The sequence below is a fragment of the Hyposmocoma kahamanoa genome, unplaced genomic scaffold, assembly GCF_003589595.1.
Source record: "Hyposmocoma kahamanoa isolate Upper Pololo Valley unplaced genomic scaffold, ASM358959v1 88, whole genome shotgun sequence".
Taxonomy (NCBI): domain Eukaryota; kingdom Metazoa; phylum Arthropoda; class Insecta; order Lepidoptera; family Cosmopterigidae; genus Hyposmocoma; species Hyposmocoma kahamanoa.
The window spans coordinates 10,250,153-10,276,488 of NW_020654466.1; the positions used below are offsets into that span (position 1 = coordinate 10,250,153).

Genomic DNA, 26,336 nt, shown 5'->3' on the forward strand with positions numbered 1-26,336 from the left:
GAGTAGTTATTGATTATATTAACTGTAATTAATTATTAATACGTACAATGTTCTCCACAAAATTTAGATACTCTAAATTTTATTATGCCGAAAACTATGAAGTTCCTCTTACAACGCTTGCGACCCGAAAATATCGATACGTAGATAACTGCTCGATATTGGTGAACATAATATTTAATAATGAATTAAACGACTTGAAATATTTTTAATTATAACTTGAGTCTGTATGGCTCTCGTAACGACATTTTGAAGAGAAATTTTAAGATTTCTTTTACTTTCGTATATTATTATTAATATTATACTTATTTATTTTTAAATGTATTGCTTTACATATTAGATTTTATAGATAGATAGATAAAAGCTTTATTCACCACCATGACATCAGATACATGATATAGGCATTAACTTATATATAACAATAACGATATTCTTATCTACTAATATTACACTTGGAAGTCATGGCAGTGAAAAAGGCACTGGCTCAGCATAAATGACGCGGCCGCCCGCGACGCTGGTATTCTGCCAGGACCCTATAGGATAGAGACGCCACTCGCAATCCAAAAAAAATCTGATTTCATTTTTAAATTATTAATTTTCAATCTTCTTCTCCCAAATATGTTCTATGTTATGTACAAATATTTATAATTATTTACTTTTTTAATTTATTCAATTTCAAACAAATTTAAAAAACAAACGATTCTTTGAACAGGAAATTGTTCTCGCCAATTTTTTAACACCACCTGTCGCATGAGCTATGTTATGTAATGTGTATGTAATTAAGATGTACTCGTACACAACCAATTTAAACTAGTATTATTTACCAGTTTATGACTACTAGTAGCCACAAGTACATTTTTATTTGTGAAACGGAATTTTCTAGTACTTGTAATGTAACTAACATTACAAGTACTAGAAAATTCCGTGGTGCCTAGTAGCTAGTGACCTAGTAAAATTGTAGGTTCGTGAAACAGGCCCCTGGTGGTCTGCGTAGACTATATGTATACCTACTTCGCGAGCCTACTATACTCGGTCATTCTCGGACTTTTTCATTATTTAAGTATTTGATTTTTTTATCGTGCAATATTATTTAATATAGTTATATTTATACGATAATATATACTGTGATCACTAGTCCGAGAATTACCGTACTATAAGAATTTTCAGTTTCGTTGGTTGTCCATACAATTTCACCGCCTTTAAGATTTATTTTTGTAACCAAAAGTAGCTTATATCCTTCTCCCGGGTCCCATCTCACATCATACGACAATTTATCAAAATTGGTTTAGCTGTTTAGGCGTAAAAATGTAACAGAGTTACTTTATCATTTTTAATAATAATAGTTTGGATAATGTGCTAACAGTGGTTGTTACACCAACTTCTGTGCTATGAGTATCAGAATAACGAAATTCACTAGGAGGCACTAATCCCAACACCCAAACCAAAACCAGTTAGAAAAGTTCGTTTCCTAAATTAGTCCTACCGGGAATCGAACCCGGGACCTTCTCATCCGGCGCCTACAGTACAAACCGCTGGACTACCGAGCTCGCCAAAATAAACCATATTATGTCGTATTCATGAAATTTTAACGATAAGCGAAATTTGTATGTTTGTGTCAGCGACATACGCTGTAAGGCTGCAAAAAATGCCTAGGTTTGCATTGTGCTGTTGTCGCGCGGTGGATGATCGCTAGAACCTACCTACATTTATTATATACATATTACACTTGTTTACCTACATGTATATTTAGATCAATCAAGTTGAGTTGTCGTTGGAAAAAATAATTTCTGCGTTATATTAACCATAATATATATTTTGTCATTTTACTTATTCAAGGTCAGGTATAATTTTTCTGCTGGATCTCCAGCTATTCTTTTTTAATACTAATTCATAATTAAAGTCAGATTCCAATTCTAGCTTGATATTTTCAAGAATTTAGTCAAAAGTCTCCAGTCATTCTAGGGTAAATACAAAACTTAACCGGATTTTGTCTTTGGACCTCGTAATTTTGGTGAAACTCGCCTTTTTGTTTTCTTTGCTTGTAGTATGGGGTCACATCTTCTCACACAAACTCATATTTAATAAAAGAAGTACTAAAAAAAAGGTCCCTAAACAGTATCGACATTACGCTCTCGTCACGTCATTTTACCGCCCAAAACGATCGCTGGTTACATCTTTCTAATGTGTGGTTTCGAGAACAAGCCAGCTTCAAGCGCCGCCGCCTGTATCGCTGTCGCCACTGTGCCGCTCTGGTTGCTGTTGCATATCGTCCAGTTTGCAGCCTGAGTTCGTCCTCCTTATAGGTATTTTATTATTTATAGGTTTAAAATAAAATAAAACAGGTGTCTAAATGAAGTATTTGTATTATAATATAATAATAATTACTTTCCCTAAAATAAATTTACATGTAAACATGTGTATTGCACAGCACAAAGCAACATTATACATATTTGTATGGAATTCGAACAATTTGTACATTATATTCAATAATAATTATAATACTGCGCTCAGTTTCAGATCTAATAAAATAAGTACAAAAATAAATTTTAAAATCCAATTTTAACAATAAGTGAATTCTTAAGTACAAGGTACAAATTATAAAATATTTGGAATGTAATCAAATGCTTTTTTTGTATAAATTCAGACTAGAACCAATGTAAATGAATGGCAATTGGAGATTAATGATATATTTTCATATACAAGACAGTTTATTTATCGATGTTAATCCTATCTGCTTGTTGGCAAATAAATAGCTTTACTTATTATAGTAACATCAATTTTTGTTTTCACGACTAGCTTAAAATACATACTATATCAAAGCATAAGTCTAAATAAAGCGCGATTTTAGTCTTGATAACGACTATGCATGGAAAATGTTATTGTATTGTATACGAACTATAGGTAATAAATGCAGTTTCTTTTATTCTATTACTCAAATTTAGATACACGACTTGAACGTGGGTAAGGCCAAATAATACCCAGTGTCGTTTAATATAATTTTTACAGGGTAGCATGTTGAGTTGGGTCAGCAAGGTCAGCTACATTGAATCGTTATAGGTACAGGAAAACTGTCCTAGAAGATCGTGAATTTTACAATTATTTCTATTGGCATTCACAAATTTTGATCAAGTGGTACAGTCAGCAAGATAAAATAAATAAAAAATCATGCCATTTCATACTGTCTCTGATAACGATCAAAAGTCTCTTTGGGATGAACTGAAGTAACAGTGCTAGAAATCTCAGAAATCGTAAAAAAACATTTAGGTTTTTGTTCAATCCTCATTACAACACTATTTTACAAAGTCGTAGCATAAAGTTACGAAAGTTAGTCGCGAACAACTTTTATACGAAAACTCTTAAGTTAATCGACTATTTGTCTAATCATAAAATGATTTTCATGGGATAAATTTGACATAGTGATCCAGTGGATCAGCGGATAATTTGTTAAAAACAAGACAGTGCATAATGTAGTAAATACCGTTTTCTTGTATTTGGCTGTTACTTTTAGTCTAGGCGTCTATACACACTACTTTGTAGTCTTCCTTCTAGTGCGTGATCATACTAAAATCCAAAATACCAAAATCCTATTTTTGTTTGCTGGAAAACTTAAGGCAAATCGGCCACATAACAAATAATTCAGAATTGCGTCATAAGCTTTAGCTCTCTTACAAGTAGGTGGGAAATAAAATGGATTCAATTACGCACGTTTGATAACCCTAACAGAACCCAATCGTCAAAAGGGACATCACTAATTTCAAATCTATCAAATTAAGCTTAAATGGTGTGAGACAGAATTGACCCTAATTTTCCTTCATGTTGACAGTGAGATTCAGTATACAAAGAACGAGAAAGATATACTTTTAATAGTTTCGTGCTTACAAACAGAGAATAAGAGTACAAAGAGCTTAAAGGTAGTTAGAAAGAGAATCTCTTGTATGAGCCTTAATCAACAAAATAAAAAATGTTTGTATTAAAAATACACCAATCTGTTTCTTTTGCATGTCTCCAGCTCATTTTATCTCGTAGAATTTCCTAAGTAAAATTAAATTAAGTCAAATAAATATGTTTAATATACTATATGTCGTCGAGTGGTAACTGTTTGATTTCGCCCATTTCGGAACATGTGTCATCCTCACTTGTGTAAGTGATAACGAATTTCAAGTTGATTGGAGGTGTGGAGGGGGGTCGAGCGATAAGCATCACTTGTGTGAGTGCGGGGGGTGGAAGGAAGGGATTGAACGCTGGGAGAGACGTTCCAGACGGCGTCAGGAGACGGACTTTGCAACCCTGAAAATTAAGAGCAGATTAGTAATGACTTGCAGTAATAAATTAGTGACTAAACGAACTTAGCTGTAAGTGAAGTGCGATCATAATTATACGGAGCGCTTCGTTCGAAGATAATTAGCATGAGATTGATACTTGTATATTAGTAACGCATACGTGTAAGGAAATGGCCACACGTGTGCTTTACTACAAATACCAATCCCATACAAATCTCGAATGTCGAAGCGTGAGATTACTATAGTTTATTTCATTGCGCAAAAGTGTTGCCCGTTTGCGAGCAGCTGGGTGATTGCAGTCGATAAATATTGTATCGACTATCGACTGAATATTGGTCACGCTTATGGAATAAATAGCCGGACTTGTTTCATATGAATCACCCTCGACCCATTATTCATCCAATTACTGAGCACAAGTTCAATTGAATTGTCAATTTTCGTAAGTTCGTACATTTCAGCTCATTGTTTTTAGAACTATGTTTATGAAAAACACAAAGAGAAGACATATTTTAAAGTTTATCATTTAAATTCAATATAGATAATCAAATCTTGCTATTCTTGTTAAAATGTATATGAATAAAAATTAATCCTTAAAAATAATACTAGTCGGCCAACTTTCAAAATAAGTATAAAGAAGGCAATAGTGCAATTAGTAATCATTAGAACGTCGTAACATTCACAATTCAAGTCATTTTTGGCAAAATTTTAGCTTCTTTCACAATCTATCGATAAAACTATCTACAACTTCAACATAACTATTTAAAATTGTATGAAAACTGGCAACCCTACAAATGTCATTGACCCATCTTAAAAAAGACAGACTTAGTAATTTTTTATACTAAACTTAGTAGATTTTATGTAAAACTTTTTAGTGAAACTTTTATATTACCTTTGGAACAACAGCTTGAAATTTATAATCTTCAATAGGTGAACTACTTTTGCTGGTAGTCGATATCACAATGACATTAACGTCGCCTCTGGGTTTGTCTTTACAAAAATGTAGAACAACCGTCAATCCTTCCTCCTCCTCAAAAGCGGTGGTTGGAGGCACTTTACTCGGTTGTACACTTTGCAATGTCACATTTATATCAGTCAACGGTTTTACGTCACTTTTCTTGTCCTTCTTCTCTATAAAATGTTCCTTGGTTTCTGCTTGAGGTTCTTCACTCTTTGCATTGTCTAAAGGTGGACCTAGATCTAAAATATTGTCCAGAGGACTGTCAAGATTATTGTTATTATTGCTAGATGTATTTGGTACAACGTCTGTGCTTATGTCGACCATTACATCGTCTGTTGAAGTGACCACTGTCAGGTCAGGTGTTGGCGTTTGTAACTCAAGCTTTTTTGTAAAGAAATCTAGATCGAGTATCGTACCACTATCTGATGGTGCTTCGTGGTTTGGTGAAGATTTTTCTAATGCGTTCATTGGTATCTTTTTTGCTGGTTTGCTGAAACGGAAACAGTATGTTAGTACATACTGTAACAAATAAAGAAAATATTTTCACTAGGGATGCACCTAGCACTAAAAAATTTTTTTTTTAAATTATTTCTGTACTTAATTCAGTCCAGATAATTTTCTAATAGTTTGAGGACTTTAAACAAAATACCTAATAAAACTATCCAATCGCTTGGCGTTGTCAGGCAAGGATTGTTTCAAAAGTTGTTCCCCTAGAGAGTCTAATTCGTTCCAACCCTCCTTTTTATTAAGTTTCTCTTCTAAAACATCTACATCACCTGCGAACATAAAATAAGATTTAAATCCAAAAGCAAAGACCGGCAACAAGCACAACAAGAGAAATTCGTAAGGTCTGTTGATTCGTTCCGTAGCTCAGCTGGGAGAGCGGAGACACGGTCTGGCAAACTGTCGCTGGTTCAAATCCAGCCGGATCGATGGAATTTTTCTTATTGTGTGTTGGATATTTGTATCAATAATAACAGCAAACCACTGGAGTATTTTCACAAAAATTATAGGGGGTGTGTGCGTTATTATTACATATAAAATAATATTTTTAGAAACACAGTATGGTATGGTGTGACGGGCTCGTGTCCGCAACTCGACGTCATAAAACTTAGTATCTGTGAATAGTAAATGTTCGAAGTAATAGATAATAATATTTAATTAACATACCACAGGACATTAAATTGACAGGTTTCAAGGGCTCCTTAATACTGGATCCGCTGTCTGCAGAAAATATATCACCTAATTCATCCATAACATGTTTCTTTACTTCACTCTTTGGTGTCTCTTTGCCAACATTTACGCCGGCGAAGTCCAATAGGCTATCATTGTTAGGTACTTGTGTTAGGACAGGGGATTTTACTTTCTCCTTTTTGTCTGCCACGAACGCGTTGTATTTCTCAGATACATCGTCAAGTACGTCACTCGCGTGAAGAATGTCACCTGCAAATGAAAGGACCTGAATATAGGTTGAGGGAAAGCTGGATTTTTATAGTATGTAGTGACACAGTAATAACAATATGTGATAATGAAGAATTTAGTTTCGAATAGAATCTGTCTACAAATGTCATTGATGATATTTCTAGTTTTATTTAAAAAAGTTATCGATGCCGTATTGCTAATTAGGTAACGTACATTCCATAACAGTTTAAAGGTTTTTGTTCTCTTCTATTAACGGGATAATCACCTAGACACACTTAACAATTACACTCTGTATATCAGCCAAGTTGTTAGTGAGTCATGGATTGGTTACATAATCTATGCAAATGCAGTGGAAACCGTCACATCTTCTCTTGCTTATTACTTAGTACCTCAATGATAGTCCAACTGCTGGCATGTGATCTTTGATCTTCAACTCAAGCCAAGGGCGGAGATGAGGTTCGGTACAGACGAAGTGATTCTACATCGGCGGTGTTTTGTAGGGCGTAAGCAACATTTAGTAGCCTCTTCCAGGGAGCCTATTTTAGGTTTTAACAATTGTTTTAAAATATTTACATCCTGTTTTTACTTCAATTTTAAATTTAATTAAAAAATGAAAGTGAAACAGCATGTAAATATTTTAAAACAGTTGTTAAAACGTAAAACGTGCTACACTGAAAAATTTACGAAATGTCGCTTACGCCCTTTATACTAAACAACACCGATATATAACTAATTGCATGTAAATATATAAAAGTAGAGTAGACAGACGATGTAGCCCCAAATTAATTACAACATGTAATTTACAACATGTAAGAACTATTGTGAGTTACCTGTAAAATGTACAGTGTAATAAAATTAAGTAATCTTTCTACATCCAGCCATAATTCCGTCAGAAAACCTACTAGAGTCCAAAGGGATTAGTTTGACATTTTGCTATACTATAGTATTCTGGGAATATTTACTTAAATTCTCGGCTTGAACATCCGAAGCCGCCAAACTTTGCAACACAGGCCGCAATCGTGCGCAGCTCGCATATAGTTCGTGTATTAATTGTTCCTCATCCTCAGATGCATCAGAGGCCTTTTCTAGCATGTCACGAAGTAATCCAGCACTGTCTAATGCAGCACCTACTTCTTGTGCACGAAGGCTGTTTGCTTCACTGCGACGTTCTTCCTGAGATGTGAGAAATGGGATTTTGATGCCATACTTTCTCAAACATGTGTGTTATAAAGAGAATCCAGCCAGATCGAAGGAATTTTTTCGGAGTGTTCGATCTTTGTATTAATAATTATAACAAACTAGTGGAGTAATTTCACAAAAAATAATTGAATATCAATTCAATAAAAATTTAAAAGAGTTATCAGTTATTTACAAAGCTAAATTAACCTATCATTGTAATATACACTTACTTCTTTAACCATAGTTTTTATCAATCTATTTGCATGTTGTAGATCTTCAGGCTTTTTGCTCTGTAAAAGTTGCTGTAGCAATTTGGACTTATCTTCATCTTCAAATATTGCATTTTTCACTCTTGTGCGAGGGGGAGGCACATCTTCTGGAGGAAGGGGAGGCGGGGTCTCCTTAATCACACCTTGGTTCTTCAGCATGTCATAAGCCACTTTGAACTTTGTTTCTTTAGGGTACTCAATGGACCATGCATGTAGTAATTGTAGTACCTAAGGAGCAGAATAAATGTATGACAAATTTTTTAATTGCTGTAGCAACCTATTCACAACAATTTTGGTATTGGTTATATTTGTTTATACAACCATTATTTTACAATTCCAAACTCTCTAAAATATATTTACTTGTCAAACTTTTAAGTATATTCATGCAATGAAACAAAAATGAAAATTAGTGTTTAGTGGAGTTCTTCATTTAACAATATAAACTAAAGTACCTGCTGAATTATATTAATTACTAAAATACCACCTACATTCTAAAATGACATAGACTAACTCATGTTTTATAGGATAGCTTTAAATATGTAATAATATTTAATAAACAACAGACTAATTACTAAAGGCTTCCTCAAATATTAATATAAAATTAAGTGGAACATCACTGCCTTTTTTATTAAGTTGAAGTACACTGTAATGAAAACTTTGTACAAAAACTTACCCTAGTTCTCACTTCAGGTGCAGTTCTATCAGCAAAATATTTGGGTGACACCAGCTTAATCATCTCGTTCAAAAAGCGGAATTTGCCCACTTCTGCATGGAAGCTAGCGTCGCCGCGCCTCATAACCCGATCCAGCATCATAAGGCCGAGTAAGGCTTCTCGAGCGTTCGGCGTATGAATCCTTGCTGCCAACGTCTGCGCCGCCAACATAGGCCCTTCCGAAGAATCCCGCATTATTTTGCAAAACGCCTCCAAAGCCGCTGCGTCTGGACATGGCAGACTTTCATGCGTAGCTTTTACTAAACAAGAAAAAACACAACTAAATAAAACAAATATCTTTACACAAATCAAATAATAACAGTCATAATATACTCACATATTAAAGCCTCCAAACTTGTCAGTGTAACGTTCATTTTTATTCAATACTTTTAAACTGTAAATTAAAACATATCTTCGCCGAAAATAAAATGTATTCGCATTTTAGTCACGATAGTTTTCATTGGTATGACAGTTGCTAAAATCAAAGAGAATTATTGTGACACTTTTGTAATTTTTAAATAGAGTTGACGTTTTGATACCATTTAAAAACCGGTAACAAACTTATAACTACACAATAAAAAACGGAACTGTATATTTGATACACAGCTCTTTGATCATTATTTTGCATGGCTGTAGTGTTCTACACCTTTGCCTGTTTCCTAAAGGAACGAATTTATGAAACAACAGCTCATCATATGCAGGGTTGCCAATTTGTGGAGAATTCCCCAAATCGCGGGGAATTTCAACTACATTGGGAATTTTGTGCTGTGGGGAAAATGTGGGGATTCTAACATTTTATGATTTTGTTTAATCTATCGATAGCTTGCATCTGTCGATGCATCGCTAGTTTGATCGTTATTGTTAGAAACACTGTGATGAACTATATCGATATGTTTTCCAAAATAGCACATCCCTCGCATTATTAACAAACAGCTTAAATATAATTATTATCAGATCGTCTTGGTTCTGAATTGTAAAATGGGAAATATATAAGTGCATATCAGAAAACTCAATACATATAAAATTATGTTCATTATTCAAATAACTTGCACATCTAAAAAAATATTTCACTACAAATAGAACAACTGTCTAACAAAACTAATATCAAAAATAATTTAAAAACATGTATCAAAACTAGATCTCTGCTAATTTCTCAGTGTACAACGAAAGTGTTAATTTATTTACAAAAATATGGTGTACATAACAAAAATATTGATTGCACATCAATTTAAATTATCTCTAAACGAATTAAGAATTCTTTTGACAAAATTATTGTAATTTTTCTCAAAAGTTGCTCCATAAATTATCTTCGTTTATACAATTGATTTTCTTGTAAGCAATTTATAATATTGGAACTAAATTGAACCTTTACTTGCAAATACAAAAAAAATACTACGAATTTCAAGAATACAAGAATACAAGATATTTATTCGCTGAAAAATGTAGTTTACAATGGTGTTATAGTATATTATTATTACATCGTACATTTCACCAAAACTTGACATGCGAATATTTTACACAATTCTTATTTCAATCACGCACAGTGGTTAAATTTTACATTTTATGTTATCTATTAAAAATCATTTATATTGTAGTAGCATTGTGTAACTAACAAATTATGTAATTTTATTTTGAATTGCCTACAATTTAGTTCTTTAACTGCATCTGGTATTTTATTAAATAATTTACGTGCCAATATAAACATCGTTCTATTGTAAAATTCCAAAGTGGGGCGTTGTTTTGGCCGTATTTCTATTTCGTTCCTTGTTTTCCTGGGATGTCTGGTTTTCACTAGATTAAAGTTGCCTGGATTTTGTTTTATATAAATACAGGCGTCGTAAATATACATAGATGATAAGGTTAAAATCTTTAGTTTTCTAAAATAGGGTACACAGCTTTCTCGCTGGCCCACACCAAACATGGCCCTGACACATTTCTTCTGGGTTTTAAACAGTGGTGTAATATGTGTTGCAGCAGCATTCCCCCAAAGCAGCAGACCATATCGCAAACTAGAGGCTACATAGGCGTGATAAGCACAAAGAGTAGTTTTTTGTGACGTTACTCTCGTTAGATTTTTCAGGACATATACGTATTTACTAAGTTTAGTATTTAACTTATTTATATGTGACTTCCAGCTCAAGTGATTATCAAGAGTAAGGCCCAAGAAATTTGTTTCATCAACCTGAGCTACATTTTGTGCATTGTAGGTTATAGTAAAATTTTTTGGTCGTGATTGTGGCATGCAGAATTGCATAAACTTAGTCTTGTCCAAATTTACTACGAGATTATTTAATTGTAGCCATTTTATAGTGTCACTTAGTGCATCATTTAAAGTTGGTTCATATTCATCAATATTAGTGCATCTCACAACCACAGAGGAATCGTCAGCAAAAAGTATCATCTTTTGTTGAACATGGTCTGGCAAGTCGTTAATATAGAGAATAAATAATAGTGGCCCTAAAATACTGCCCTGCGGTATACCGCGCTCTGCAGTTCTAATATTTGATTTGGCTACTTTCTCCGTGTTTTTGTCCATGTATGTAATATGTGTCTCTTGTTGGCGATTCTCTAGATATGATTTTATTAGATCATGTGCTGGTCCTCTCAATCCGTAGTCATATATTTTGTCTAATAGTAACTTATGTGACACAAAGTCAAATGCTTTCGTCATGTCCATGAAGATTGTAGATACTGCTTCCCTTTTATTGATACTATCCGATACAGCTGTTAGTAAATCAATTATTGCATGATTTGTAGATTTATTTTTCTGGAAGCCATACTATTCTGGTTTTAATGTTCCAGATTTTTCTAAAAATCCATAAATACTATTATAAATTATTCGCTCCAATATTTTTGATAGCACTGGTAGTAAAGCAATGGGACGGTAGTTTTCACATATTTCCTTATTCCCTTTTTTAAATAAAGGCTTGATAACAGTAGTTTTTAGTTTTTCAGGAAAAAGCATTCAAGCATTAGACTTTGTTGTAATGTTTTTGTGCAATTTTAATTTTTTTTTGTTGATCTTGTTTAGGACAAATTGTACAATTAGATCATTATGTCATATAAAATGCTCTTTCATTCCGATAGTCTGATGTACCTTTCAGCGAAATAGGTATGTTTTTCTCATAAATTTGTGGTCATATGTTTGTTGTAAGCTAGAAATATTACATACCTATTTAGATGTTAGATATGCATTGCGATAAAATGATATGCTTTAATTTTAGTACATAATGCTAAATTAATTTTCTTTTGATATGCAATAGGTACTTTTGTTGGTGAAGTGGCATATTTGGTTGTAAAAAAACTTGCTTTTATGGTAAGCGGCTAAATACTACCCTTGTAAAATTACCAGTCGGTGCGTGTTGAGTTCGCGATCCTTTTTCCCACTTAGGCCCGTTCCCGGTATGAAGAAAAACGAAATCAGCTATTGATAAACAAAGCCGACCAGTTGGTACTTCCACACCTTACTACTCGGCACTCGTCAACATTAAATATAGGTCGAAACTTAATTTACTCATTGATTTTTTTAACGTTAACCAAATGCGGTACAAAATAATTTAGTTACTTAATTTTGTGAGGCAAATAAAAATGTTTTTTTTTTTGTTTGTTTGATTAATTTTGAATCTTATTAAAATAAATAAATAAATTCTGTTTACATACACAGCAAACGTAATAGATGATTACATTTTTAGTTTCTCAATTCTTTATTATAATTATTTTTGAGCGATGTATTTGTAATAAATAATGAAAACTCGATATGTAGGGAATATGAACTTTGTTCTCCCCAAATTTAGGGATTTTAACCGTGATTTTTGGGGATTTTGAACTATTGCATTGGCAACGCTGATCATATGTTTGCTTTGGTACTTATAAATGGAAAAACTAGCTGTCGACTGTCATTGACATATTTTGTGTCACATGTTTTATAAATACGATAGAAAAGTCTAGAAATAATTAGTGAAAATTACTTTATTTTTCAAATTCAACGCACAATGACTATCTCGAGGCTTGCGCGCTTGGTATCCCAGACTAAAAATTTGTCCAGAATTGAGCAGATAGTGCAAAGGCGGACAGCAACAACGACTCCGACTGGCGCTGTTCTCCCGGAGCCTGAGAAGAAGCAGTTTGGTCTGTTGGGCATAGTGTGCACTGTAGTGCCTGGTCTACTAATTGGCGCCGCTATCAGTAAAAACATAGCAAATTTTCTTGAAGAGAATGAACTCTTTGTACCTTCCGATGACGACGACGATGATGACTAAAAGACATGATGGTGTCTTCCTTATAGGATTTCTATTTATATTATCTTTTTCTCTCAAGTAGTGTCTAAGCGAAATATACTTCTCAAGATAACAAGCGGGTATACAAAGAAACTCATTTATTAGTTCAATTAACTATTTATTGTTAAATATTAAGATTGTTACAAAAGCTGTTTCAAATGTATGTAGTTAAATACATTTTGTGCAGAAGTTCTAGAATTCAAACATCGCACAATTTATTATATTTTTTAAATTACAAATTGTGTTATATTAATAACATAAAGTTGTTCCTACATATTATATTTACATAAGTACAATTTGATAATCAATAATTGTAATGTATATGTAAACAGCTTTCTATATACAGCTGAGTGTACATTGTAATAAATATCTAAATACAAAAATGCATGTCCTGTTATATTGGGGGTAAAATTCAATTCTAGTCAAAAGTTACTCTTCAATTTAGCAATGTTTTATAGAATCTCATTCATCTTTTTCTTTTTAAAGTTTTTCTAAGCAAAATGAATAATTATATGAATTGAAAATGGCATAATTCAGTCTTTCATTTCCATGTTTCAATGCAATCTAGGAAGCCCTTACATTAATACAGTGCTAAACACCAGGTTCAAACATTTGTGAACAAGCAGGGCTCCAAATCTGCTAATTTTAAATCATTTCAGTTGTGTGTTGACAGCGGCAGTGGCAGGATTTTGAATGTTTGGCATTCTGCTAAAAAAGAGTGGTGGCTTGCCAGTCATCGAGCTAGTATTCAACTTATTCATTGCAATTTTTTGGTATTCTGCTCTTCAATGGGCAGTCAATGGCGAAGCTTACTATTATTACTTTTTAAAATTATGATGCGAAATGATGAGACAAGCACTTTGTGCACCTCATAGTAAACGACACGCCTGTCCATAACAGTTGCAATGCCACTTACGAGCTTTAAATCACAAAGATCTAAGGTGCACTTGAAAAGTCCCATGTGCCTGTAATTTCACCAGCACCCTTAATCTTCAAAAACGGAATGCAGTAATGCTCACATTACTGCTTGGCAGTACAAATAAATAAGGTGGTAGTACTTACCTGGATGATCTCTTTCACAAGGAGCTCTACTGCTACTACATTTTAAATATTAGACATAAAATTAAATATACATTTAATTTCAAGACTAAATTGCTGATTAAATGAGATGAAAATTAAGATATGCACAGTAATTTCCATGGTACTTTTAATAAGACAACATTGATCATTAGTGATTGTATGAATGAATGCCATCATTACTATTCCAATGAAACTCCATTGGGACTCAGTTGCCATTGTAATTAGATTTTAGCAGAATGACAAATATTATTATAATTGCAATATAATCTCAGTGGAGACTCAATGGAATTAGAATAACCAGTGATTTTAAGGAAATTAGTAGACTTGGCGCCCTGATTGATATGCGGTGGTTATAGTAGCACTTTCATAGACAATAAACATTGTGCAAATGATAATTGTTTGGTAATTATTAGAAAATGTATTGTTTAAAATCGATCTATTAATTTGATAAATGTAACTATTCCTGGCATAATCATTTAAGTTGTGTGTTAATACTAATTGGAAGATAACAATTTCATACAATAACTTAAATATTATGAAAATTGTTAAATAATACTTTTGTTCAGTTAACTAATCATATACCTTCAAAAAAATGCAAACATATTAGCCATATTGAACAAAAATGTAAAAAGAAGTTCAATATTCTATCAGTTCCATTTAAGTGCTGTAAATTTCAATTGGTGAATAATCAAACAATGCTGAAAAACAAAAATTAATACCAATAATTATTGTGAAATAAATGGAATTAAAAATAAAATAATACATTAATCTAGGGCTAGTCAGACCAATACTTTATTCTGGAGGTCTCTTGTGCTCACCCCAACCATGGAAGCATTTGGTGAACCGTTTAGATTCCTTGCCCTTCAGTGTGAGGAACAACTTGCGTGGTCGATTCGGCTGCATAGTCTTCATATGTTGAATGTATACCTATGAAAGCATTTTATAATTTTGATTATTTATATAGTTAGAATTAAATGTGACATACACGTAAGTTACAAAAAGAAAATGGCTAATGCAAATTTTGCTGCTTGAGTGGCGATTATATAAATTGAACGATTGTACATTACTATTTAACATACGTATGTATATTTAATGTCACTTAGGAATAAGAGCAATAATCAAAAGCCATTTGTTATTTTATGACATCTTTGACAAAGTGACCAATACTACAATACCGATTGCACCATGTAACACAAGTTCTGTTTTTGGGTTATCAATATCTTTTCCTAACTTGGTTAAAACCACATAAAAAAACTCTATTTCCCTGCAAAAACTTTGCTTTTGTGGTTGTGTGAGGACAACAAAAAGTTGCAATAAAAAGGGAATATTATATTTCAATATTCTACAAATTGATGACAAAGAACTTACACATGTATGTGTAGATATGTAAGATTATGTAAATACCATTACATAGCTATGTAACCACCTTGTGATAGGCACAAAAGCAAAGTTTCACAGGTATTCTATATTACATTATGTAGCTACTGTTTTCTACATACTTGCTGCTCAATTATACAGAAACCAAAACTGTTAAATATAACCTTCTTGACAATTTGTTACATAGTGTATATGAACTTCAAAAATTCGTTTCCATTCTTTATATTTACTACCAAGAGCTCCTCGTTTCATTAAATTATACATATATATGGACATTTCAAGCTGTTTTCCCATTGAGATAGGCAGAGCTTTTCACTTGTTACGATCCATTTATCGTATATTGCGTGTTTGAATGTCTTTAGACTGTATATTAATGATGTCACACGACAACTGTGATTATTTTGCTCAGTAAAATAAATTACAATTCTTTATTACCTGTGCAGACTTGTATGCGAGCTTGATCTCGACTTCCGAGCACTTGGCACCGAGCCACAAGAACACCTGTTCGCCATTGTCCAGGATCATAATATCGTCATCCGCTAGGTCGTCCTATTGCATCACAACAATTATTTTGTTCAGTAGTTATAATTGTGTATGAGAACATGCGTCCACAGAATTTGAACAAGAAATATTATGGATTCGAAATTTTTACTTTCTAGCGTTATTGGCGCACAGAGTTAAAAGCAGAATAAACCAATATTTAACGATAACGATCATTAACGCTTTCATTGTACCAAACCTAAATTGAACTAATTTTATTTATAATTTGAACTGCCTCTGACGGTTACCACCCTGGACTGCCATCCAGAGGTCCCGGGTTCGATTCCCGTGCCAGGAGAAATATTTGTATGGTGTACATTTATTTCTGTCGTAAGCTTGGGTGTAATTTGTGGTTGTCTACCTATGTGCGTGTCCATAACATCCGCGATACAGGGTTTCCCTAGTGCGGGGCTATGAGTGTGTGCGTTGTTTATTTAATTTTATTGTTATTTATTTATATTTACGGCATAAAAAAGTATGTAGTAACACGCATGGCACGCAGCGAAAGCATTTACTGATTTGTGCTCGGCAGTAAGGGTTTAAAATTAATGTATTATTAAATAGTTTTTTTTTAATCTTGCAACATAAATGATAACCTTCTCCTATTTATAGTCGGTTAAAAGCTTACCTGACAGAAATCAGTACACTTTTCAGACACAGTGAAGTACCCCTTTTCGTTAGAGCAGCGAAATAGACGGGTGTAGTTTAGGTAATCAGCGTCTGTGTCGTACGGCTTTCGTCCGCCCAGAGCCACCCAGAAGAAGTTGTCTGGCTCGCTGCCTTCCGTTAATACCTGTACCACAAAGCATTTTAAATTGTATTTTATTATATTCAACTATTGGTCTAGCTTATGGTTTTTGGTTGCAAATGTGACCACTCTGTATTTTAACGCGGTTGTTGCAGCAAGCGACGAGCCTGACATCTACAAAATTTAGTAGTACAATTACGGCGATTGCGTTCAATCAGAGATCGCTATTCATATTATATATATAATAGAGATAATATTTTTTTAATTTCAGAATTATTGTTCATGAGAAACTTTGTATAATAGTATATTTTTTTATCGAAGGACTAGAACGAGCCTATACAGGGTGCAAGTTTGAGACGGGGCAGTAAGGCCAGCCACCTTAGTCGTTACAGTTACAGGAAAACGGTTCTAGAAGACTATCCATGAATTTACATTTAGAATAACTAATTATTAAATATGTCCCTATAAAATGTATGGTAAAAAGTTTTTTGTGATTTCTGACATTTCGAGTACCCTTACCTCAGTTGGTCCTAAGTCCTATAGAGACTATTAATACCGTATATAGAGACCGGATCGAGTGGCATAAAAAAAGTTTTGCAAAAATTGTCTTTTGTCTTGCTAACTGTACCATTTTTTCAAAATCTGTGAATGCCAATAAAAATATCTTCAAAATTCATGGATAGTCTTCTAGAACCGTTTTCCTGTAACTACAACGATTAAGATGGCTGGCCTTGTTGCCCCGTTTCAAATTTACACCCTGTGTATATACCCGAGGTGGTTAGACACTCGAGCGTTAACGAGAGTGTCTAATACTCCGAGGGTTTATATCGGCTTTTAGTCTTGCGGTGAAAACTTTACTTTTCACTTCGATTGTAAGAAAAAAAATTCAATCGTTTTCGTTCTACAACAAAATTACGAACCAAAATTCTGAAGTTATCGCGGTATTTACAACAACCGCACTAACGCGGAAAAATTATATGGCGCCACCGTCTATGCGATAAAGGCACGGAACTAAAACCGAACCAAACTACTAGATGTCTGAGTTTGTTCACTCGAAGTAAATTAAAAAATTAGATGTTTTTTACTCCCTAGGGATTAAAGGATGCACTTTACTCTCGCTACGTAAGGCTATATTAACGTACTTTTAGAGTATGAGAAGTGAAAAATTTGTCGCTCGTCAGGTAAATGTGATATCACACTGACAGCAGTGCAATAGAATGATGATGCATCAAACCCGTATGTGAAGGTAGCAGTGGCATGTCACATCCTCCGTTTCCATATAGAAGCCAACTGTCCACTATTGTTCTATTAGGGCCACGGAGTCAATGTGATTCCATTACCTGCAAGCTGACCCAGGGGTTGTTGAACTTCTCCTCAGCTATCTGTTCTATAAGCCTGGCACAGTCGGCGTCGCTTTTGCTACCAATCCAGACGTAAACGATGGCGGACGACTCTTGATTCGCGCCCTCTAGCGGCACGTTTAGGATGTAGCTACGAAGTAAAGGGAAAATGTTTGTTCAAATCCGTGCAAATGTATGTAGTTGAGTACTGATTGTGTTTGTGAGAAAAAGAGAACAAGTACGTTACGAGAATAATTTCGTTATTCAAACTAAGACCTATATAAAGGTGTTTTTTGAGAATTTATATGTCTTACTTCGTTTCGGAAATATAAAATCGAACAACGGTCAATCTGACATCCACAACGAAGAAAAACGAACGGAATGTAATTTGTCCTGAAAACAAGTAGTCTTGTACATAGAGCATTGTTCTACGGATGAGTCGAATTATATATTTCATTACAATTAATCAAGTGTTTGCTACAATTTTCTATTTCCACATTTGTCATGTGATCCTGGCAGGCCTTTTATACAATATTTTTTTTGTTAATATTGTTCGCAACTTACCAGAAAGCGCTGTTCAGTTGCGATGCGTCAGCTTTGACTTGGACAAGGCGAGTGCATAGTGCTGACCCGTTGCTACGTAACTCGTACAACTCTACTGGCTGACGTCCACCCTCCTGACAAACATTATTAATTATATTGATTCTTTAGTATTATAAATGCTATAAATTTTATTATAATAGCGCGACAAATAGGCGCAATGGTGTATTTATTATTTTCTTTATATTAAATTATTTTGTTTCGTTTTTAATTCGTAACTTATTTGCCTAGATCATAGTTTCTCAAGGTGGTCCCTACCGCCTCCAGTGGGCGCTGAAAAGTCCTTGGGGCGCGGTAGGGGCCTCGGAAGCAATTGGCGGGCGTTGATGTTGTCCAGGGGTTGCTACCGCATTTGAAAAAAGAAATCCGATTTATCTGTATAAACTAACTAACAAATATATAATTTTTCTTCCTCGTGATTTTTTGTGATGGTGGGCGATGAGATTTTTTTATTTTTCCTAAGTGGGCGGTGATCCAAAAAGTTTGGGAACCTATGGCCTAGATGGTGAAGAGTCAAACCAGAACTAGTTACTCAGCTTGCAGCCTAGATCGAAGTTCCAGAACATATTATGTAGCTCGCCCATACTCACCGGCTTAGCATTCCTCTTGCCATCTTTAATAATAAATCGTCGATGGAAATGCGCCATAAACTTCAAACTTTCTTGTTGTTGATGTGTTCGGACCACATCGAGACGCTTACAAAGTTGTTTGAATTTCCTTTCAAGCCCGAAGGTGAATGTCAGCCATCCCATATTAGGTGCTTTTCGACCTTGCCAAAAGTAAACTACCCAGGTTGCCGTTTCTGATTCTTCGTCTGGATCACCGGCGCCGGTGTGGGATCCTTCGCTTTCGTCCTCCGGCTGGGAAAAAATTTTTAAATTAATCAGAGAGAAATTATAGCACGTGTTAGCACCGCCCATTAATTTCAGATCGGCAAATTTCAACAAATTACCAATTTATAAAAGAATTACTTGAAAATTTGAGTAGACTCGATTACAGAAAAATTGGGCAAGACGAGGGCCAGTTATGAAGTGGGTATTGAAATGTTAATGAAACTTTTTTAAGGCTAGTTACCAGAGGAGAAGCGGTGAAAACTGTTACGGTGATCAAATGTTTTAGGTATTTACTATTAAATAACGGCGTTATAAAAAATATACGATACATTTAAAGGATATTGTCTAAAGAATGTGTTAATTGGTTACACGATAGGATGTACTTTACCTGATCTTTAAAATCCCGAAAATGGGCTAAAATAAAGGTCTAAAACGAAATATTAAATAATAAAATATCTAACTTTGCACATAGTTTTTATATGGAGATATTTCACTTTAAGTACTACAGAGAAATGCAAAATTTTGGTTTTCAACTGAAACCCTATAGTTATTAAATTCACATTTATCTCAAAACTTAATAATTGCCCAACGAGTGCCACGCTGCGTCACTCGCTGCCCCGTCAGTCGCTATCGGGCACTTGTCAACGTCGGATCTGTGTGAAATTTTCTCCACCTGTTCTTATTTATTCATAATCATTGGCTCGCGTTCTAATAGCTGGCCTTTTTTATTTATTAGCAACACTAACATTAAGTTCACAACACGTTTATCTTATTTGATTTGAGTGTTCTACATTGTAAACACAACAATTATAACTGCTTACGGCAATCTCAAAATACAAACTAAAAAAATTTTTTGACAAATTAACGTACGTAAATATTATAAATTAGATAGTAATAGAATACACTGAGAAATACTATAGTAACTTAATTAATTATTTAAAAATTTTTGCAGTTAATTTTCTTTTAAAGGCATATTATCACCATAATTTATGATTGTCACTAATAAAAAAATAAAGCGGGGAAACCAGATAATATATTTTCAAATAAAATAAATATAAGCTTACTTCAACGGGTAGCACGTATCGGCAAAGGAAGACATAACAGTCACAGCTATAGAAAATTCCTAGTTCATGTTCCGGTAGTTTCAAGAAGTGTCTTCCTTCCAGTACAAACGGCTCCATGGCTTCCAGATCTTCGTTCCACTCGTCAGCGAGGGTCTTCGCTTCAGAGATTTGCATTGCAGGTTGTCGAGGCGTAAATAAAGCTGAAAGATCGGCCCTGGGAACAAGGTATTAAATTATTGAAAAAGACTCAATTTACTGTATTTGTAATCTTGGAAAATAATCAGTTAATGCATAATCTGATTATGTTTAAAAGTGTAAAGTAAAATGATTACAAATGCTTTCGTAAGTAATAAATTAAAAAAATAAATAAATAAAGAAAATGGCACTCATATAAAGTCAACATCAGAAACAAATCCCAAACGCTCATATCTATGTGGACTGGAAGTCTAAGTGCGTAGTCACAGGAGCTGACAGATTGCAGTTAGAATGCGGTTCATTAGAGTCTTTGTACACGGCGTATTTTATACGCGCAGATGACGCACGTATACGCGATTCAAACGCTATGCATTTGCAGTGAGTAAACCTTGGCACACGTTCACAGATTCAGTGGCGTCGTAAACGCGCGTCATCTGCGCGTATATGCGCCTCAGACTCACTGTAGTCGCGCATTTTGATAAAGAACCTCAATCTCCTCAAGAGTAGTACAATGGCGTCGGTTGAGACAACACTGCTTACGCTGGCTTTATTGCTTTGGAAAAGAAAAATCGTAAAAATAACGTCTATCGTATATAATAACGTAATCGTAAATACGTTCTTAAATTCAGTGGTGCCATATATATTGCCTAAAAAATACCATAAAGCATTACTTAAAAAGAAAAACAACTGTGTATGGCTGCTTTCTCGACCTAAGCCGTGCTTTTGACACCATAAACTACCAGCTACTATGGTCAAAAATGATGAAAGCTGGTGTGCCAAGTAGTGTAACATGTCTGTTGAGATACTGGTACGGGAATCAAATTAACGTGATACGCTGGGAAGATGCGTTCTCTGAGGAATACAGGATGGTCTGCGGGGTTGGGCAGGGCGGGCTGACGTCACCGGTCTTGTTTAACCTTTATGTTAATGACCTGATGGAGGAACTTAGCAGTGCAGGAGTCGGTTGTCACGTCCCTGGAGAATGTGCAAACAACTTCAGCTACGCTGACGACATGGCATTGTTAAGTCCCTCTATTAGTGGAATGAGAAAACTGATTGCCATGTGAGCGGTATGCTGTCTCTCATGGTCTTCATTACAACGTGAAAAAGACAGAAGTTATGATATTCAAATATGACAAAGGGCCTGAGATTGTTGCACCCGTTACATTACTTGGGTCAACATTAAAAGTGGTATCTACTTTCAAATATCTAGGACACATTATTACCGATAGACTCACGGATAATGAGGACCTTGAGAGGCAGCGCCGAGCCATCTCTGTAAAAAGCAATATGCTGACACGGCGGTTTGCGCGCTGCCCAGACCAGGTAAAGGTCACCCTGTTCCGGGCATACTGTCAGGCGTTTTATACCAGTCAGCTGTGGTATAGCTACACTAAACGGTCATTCGGCATGTTGCGGGTGCAGTATAATAACGCATTTCGTACCATGTTGGGTTTGTCATGGCGTTGCAGCGCATCTGGTATGTTTGCCCTGAACAGGGTGGACGATTTTTACGCTTTAATGAGAAAACGAAAATTGTCTTTTACTGAGAGGCTAAAGAACTCGAAAAACTTATTGGTGCAAGTCACTTTTTCGCGATGCTATTGTTGTTTTTAGGCGTTTTTGTAATTAATATTATTTCACAGTTTTTAATCATAGTGTAATTTTAATCTAATTTTTTAATTTTTATATTTTTAAATTTAATTATATGTAATTTTGTAAATTAATGGGATTTATGCCTAAATAAATAAATTTATTATTATTATTATTATTATAAACGGGCGTCGTCTGCGCGTATATGCGCCGCAGACGCACTTCGAATGCGCTTCTTGCGCGAGTTTGTGTAGCGTTGTACGTTTGAATCGATACAAACGCAACAATTTGCTTTTTGAGCTTGCGTTTACGGCGCGTAGAGGCTCAAAAAGCAAAACCTCAAAAAGTAGGCTCTTAACCGCCACATACACCCTTGTATTATATGTTTGGTTGTTAATGAGATTCTAAACTGGTGACAGTGTGAACTCTATGGAGTACTTGAATAACAAATTTAAAAGTATTACATACTTAGTTTCTTGTTGTTTAGCCCAGCTTGCGAGATCAGCTCCGGTCCTGGCGACGGACTCCGCTGTGCGCGTGAAGTCCACGGCGATCACTTCCTCCCAACCCAGGAAATACGTCTTAAACACCTGCGAACGTTCCTATTGGTTTATCATTGCCACTTGAAGAATTTTAATATATTAATAATTATAACTTGTTAAAATGACGAAGTACAACATTATAACGACTGTCGTCTAGAACTTTCTTTTCGAGAAGGAGACTATGAACTGAGAGCAGATATGGGCAGTGGGATAAAATCCAATCAACCCGTCCGGGTATTAACCGGGTTTTTACCCAAAGCGCCGGTTTTTAACCCATTTCTGACCAAAATCGTGGTCAGAAAAAATTTTTTTTTCACGGAAAAGAGGCAACACCTTACAATACCCACCTTGTATTCCTGTGGATTCTCACTATTAATATTTTCTTCATGGCGGCCTAGGGGCCAAGTGGCTTGTGCCAGTGTCAGTGAATTAATCCAAAGAGAGATTAAAAAAAAACATTCTCATTCTTATGGATGCATATTACGATTAGATTTTTATGAAAATAGATTTAAGGTTATACGATTTTTCGTAACAATTTTTATCTCAATGCTATTTTCAAACGAATCCACTCAATAGAAAGGCAAATCGAATCATCTAGATCATAAAGCATAAACTTTTGTAGTAAAATCATTCAATTTGAACAAAACTCGATTTACCACACATTTAATTGCGCAGCCTAGCACTTGCCCATCTGTGCCCGAGAGATTTTTGGGAATTTATGAGACCCGAGGCTACGTAGTTTTTAAAATGATATTTCCCATCCTTGGTTTAATAAGGCCACATCTGCAAAATGACAACTTTTGGAAATTGATCGATTTTTTTTTTAGTAAGAGTTATACAATTTCAAATAATATATATAATTTGTTTCATGTATTATTTTAATGACTTTCATATGAAAAAAGCACATGTGGCTTAATTATTACAAGAGTACGATTTATTCCTCCCCAAAATCACACATATTTCTTAAGAGGCTTCTCTGAGTGTTGCCAGTCCTATTAACAACCATATATACATTATAACACGAGTATAGATTGTAACACCGAAATATACTTATGTAAAAAGTTACCTGCGTCTCAGTTCCTTCCTGCAGTCTAGTGACCAGAGCATGTGGCGGTCTTGTGACCATGTTAAATAATTCTTGGGCTAACTTCACCGCCGCCGCGCGTACTAGTCGTGAAGATTTCTTGCCGAACCTGTAACGAAAAGTAAATAATAAATAATGGTCTAATGATGTAATGCAAATAGACCAAGCCATATTGCAGCTATACTCAGGGCAGTCTACGCCAAAGAGGAGACGTATTTTTAAATAAATAAGAAACAATATGATAAATAATTAAATTAAAATGTCTGCGATCCCTGGCGTAAGACTACATTGGACAATATCTCAGTAATAGTCTTCTGTTGGGCGCATGCGTATAAAACATACAAACCGCACGCACACATTGTTACATATTGACGCGTATTTTATCAAAAGTACAAGTCTGATTTTCTTTGCAAAACAAACAAAAGTTTTGCATCAGTAGTCAAAGATGAGAAAAGTAAGTAATGTTTCATTTTACTTCGTTTGAGGACTTTTTGTCTTTTAGGTCAATTTATCGAGTCCGTTGAAGAAAATGTAAATTTATAAATAATACAAAATCTAAAATTTCTCCCAATTTGTTTTCTTTACATAGCATTTAGTTATCATACAAAAAAAAAACCAAAAAAATTTTTTATGTCTAGTACAGACATAACTTCTTTTGACTTGTATAAATATACACAACATTAATTTTGTATACATTTGTTCCTTATACATGTACTTGTTCCTTATAGATGTATTATGGTCTGTTATACTATATTCAGACAATACTTGGCGCTAATCGAAATTACCACGTCATAAAATTCTCCACCTGTTTTACTGTACGAGTCTGCCATAATATGTACTGAAGATGCTTCATCCTTATATTGTATTCATCTCTAGTTTGGCACCCTTAGAGGAATATTTTCTTTAAATTTAAATGGGACCAATACTGAGGTACCCTCTTTCCAACAAAAAAAAATCAACAGAATCGGCCGGAGAGTTATCGCGATACATACAAAAAAAAATACAGTCGAATTGAGACCCTCATCCTTTTTTGTTAAGTCGGCTAAAAAAATGACGAGCTAAACAAGTTTATATAAATAAATAAAAATAAATTAATTATATAAAATTAAAATTAATATAAATAAAAATGACGAGCTAAACAAGTGTTTCGTGTGTACAAAACGAGCTTTGCAGAACTTTAAGCCTGGATTAATAACTGTCTTCAGTTAGTCACTTCTAATCGCGATACAAGAAAGCGTAGTCGGGTATTTAGTACCTTTTGGTACACCAGATGTCACGACGAGTACCAAATAGCTATTTTTGTAACTAATTTTTTTATTATCGAGGTCTTAGGTTTCGCGATTGTTACACATAGGAAATGAAACTACTTTTCCGAATTTAAATCGTGTATACTTGTTTTTTTTTCTAAACAAACCAACGTTTCGGGCCCTGTACAGGTCCCATGGTCACGATTGACTGAGGTGGTACAGTCATAAACTACAAAACTTAAAAATTAAACTATAGTGAAAAAATAGGGCGGTTTGCATTCATATTAGACACAACTGGTTGATGATTGTACCACCTCCGCCAACCGTGACCATGGGACCTGTAAAGGGCCTGAAACGTTGATTTGTTTGAAAAAACATATATATGCGCTTTAAATCAGGAAAAATAGTTTCATTTCCTAATTTTTTTTTAGTATTAATGGCTTTTTATAATTTCAGACTTACGCTTCCTTCGTATCAGTGCTTTAGGCTATACTCCGTCTAACCATTTATTTAACTTTTGACAACTCGAATTCTAACCCATTAGTGATGTCCTATTGCGTTTCCGATTCGACTTTTTATAAAAATGGATTTTATTTACGAAGAAGTTTTAATCGTGAATGTGAGTGGGTTCAAAAAAGAAGACATTGTTTGATTGGGATCGTGATATTGCGTATGACAATTTGTGTGTTATATTGTAAAATGAAACGCATCTATTATACTGTCATCTGTCAAAATGTTTTTCTGCTAACATGTGCTCTGTAACGTAATTGTGAAATAAATAAAGGTGAAATAAAACAAACTAAAAAGGAAATTTTACAGCTTTAATATCGGCCTTGATCATAAAATATTCAACATTGTGTACTCAATAAGTAATAATTAACGTTAAAGATTAAAGTGATGATTCCCGTTCATATGGAGAATAATCTGACGATTCATCAAAATAAACAATAAGAAGTTATTATAATTATTTATTTCATTATGATTTATTAGACACCTGTC

The 26,336-nt window shown here is 34.4% G+C and overlaps 3 protein-coding genes across 3 annotated transcripts in view; 1 reads left to right on the forward strand and 2 right to left on the reverse strand.

Annotated features, from left to right (window-relative positions):
- Nucleotides 1-2,512: 2,512 nt before the first annotated feature.
- Nucleotides 2,513-9,065, reverse strand: LOC113235707 (ADP-ribosylation factor-binding protein GGA3). Its single transcript, XM_026471567.1, has 7 exons — nt 8,779-9,065; nt 8,067-8,333; nt 7,620-7,830; nt 6,406-6,678; nt 5,885-6,011; nt 5,167-5,725; nt 2,513-4,284 (listed from the first exon to the last, which is right to left on the reverse strand). Exons 1-7 carry the CDS (start codon nt 9,010-9,012, stop codon nt 4,072-4,074), a joined length of 1,884 nt encoding a protein of 627 aa, XP_026327352.1. The 5' UTR covers nt 9,013-9,065; the 3' UTR covers nt 2,513-4,071.
- Nucleotides 9,066-12,678: 3,613 nt separating this feature from the next.
- Nucleotides 12,679-13,612, forward strand: LOC113235828 (essential MCU regulator, mitochondrial). The gene has a single exon (XM_026471735.1). The coding sequence runs from the start codon at nt 12,810-12,812 to the stop codon at nt 13,074-13,076; it is 267 nt and encodes an 88-aa protein (XP_026327520.1). The 5' UTR covers nt 12,679-12,809; the 3' UTR covers nt 13,077-13,612.
- Nucleotides 13,613-14,171: 559 nt separating this feature from the next.
- The window catches only part of LOC113235926 (protein flightless-1), a 30,500-nt gene continuing 18,335 nt past the window's right edge, over nt 14,172-26,336 (reverse strand). Inside the window, exons 15-23 of the mRNA XM_026471847.1 lie at nt 24,073-24,199; nt 22,933-23,054; nt 20,677-20,890; nt 19,370-19,639; nt 18,744-18,856; nt 18,180-18,330; nt 16,720-16,884; nt 15,987-16,100; nt 14,172-15,101 (exon numbers count right to left, since the gene is read on the reverse strand). Coding sequence (XP_026327632.1) covers nt 14,967-15,101; nt 15,987-16,100; nt 16,720-16,884; nt 18,180-18,330; nt 18,744-18,856; nt 19,370-19,639; nt 20,677-20,890; nt 22,933-23,054; nt 24,073-24,199 — 1,411 coding nt within the window. The 3' untranslated portion in view covers nt 14,172-14,966. The remainder of the gene's footprint in view (nt 15,102-15,986; nt 16,101-16,719; nt 16,885-18,179; nt 18,331-18,743; nt 18,857-19,369; nt 19,640-20,676; nt 20,891-22,932; nt 23,055-24,072; nt 24,200-26,336) is intronic.

Excerpts from the sequence above, each read along its gene's own strand:
- LOC113235707 (XM_026471567.1), bottom strand. The coding sequence starts at position 9,012 with ATGCGGGATTCTTCGGAAGGGCCTATGTTGGCGGCGCAGACGTTGGCA. Across the intron at positions 8,334-8,778 it reads CACCTGAAGTGAGAACTAGG|GTACTACAATTACTACATGC; the intron begins GTAAGTTTTTGT and ends TCTGCTCCTTAG. Across the intron at positions 6,679-7,619 it reads TGTTCAAGCCGAGAATTTAA|GTGACATTCTTCACGCGAGT; the intron begins GTAAATATTCCC and ends TTTCATTTGCAG.
- LOC113235828 (XM_026471735.1), top strand. The coding sequence starts at position 12,810 with ATGACTATCTCGAGGCTTGCGCGCTTGGTATCCCAGACTAAAAATTTG.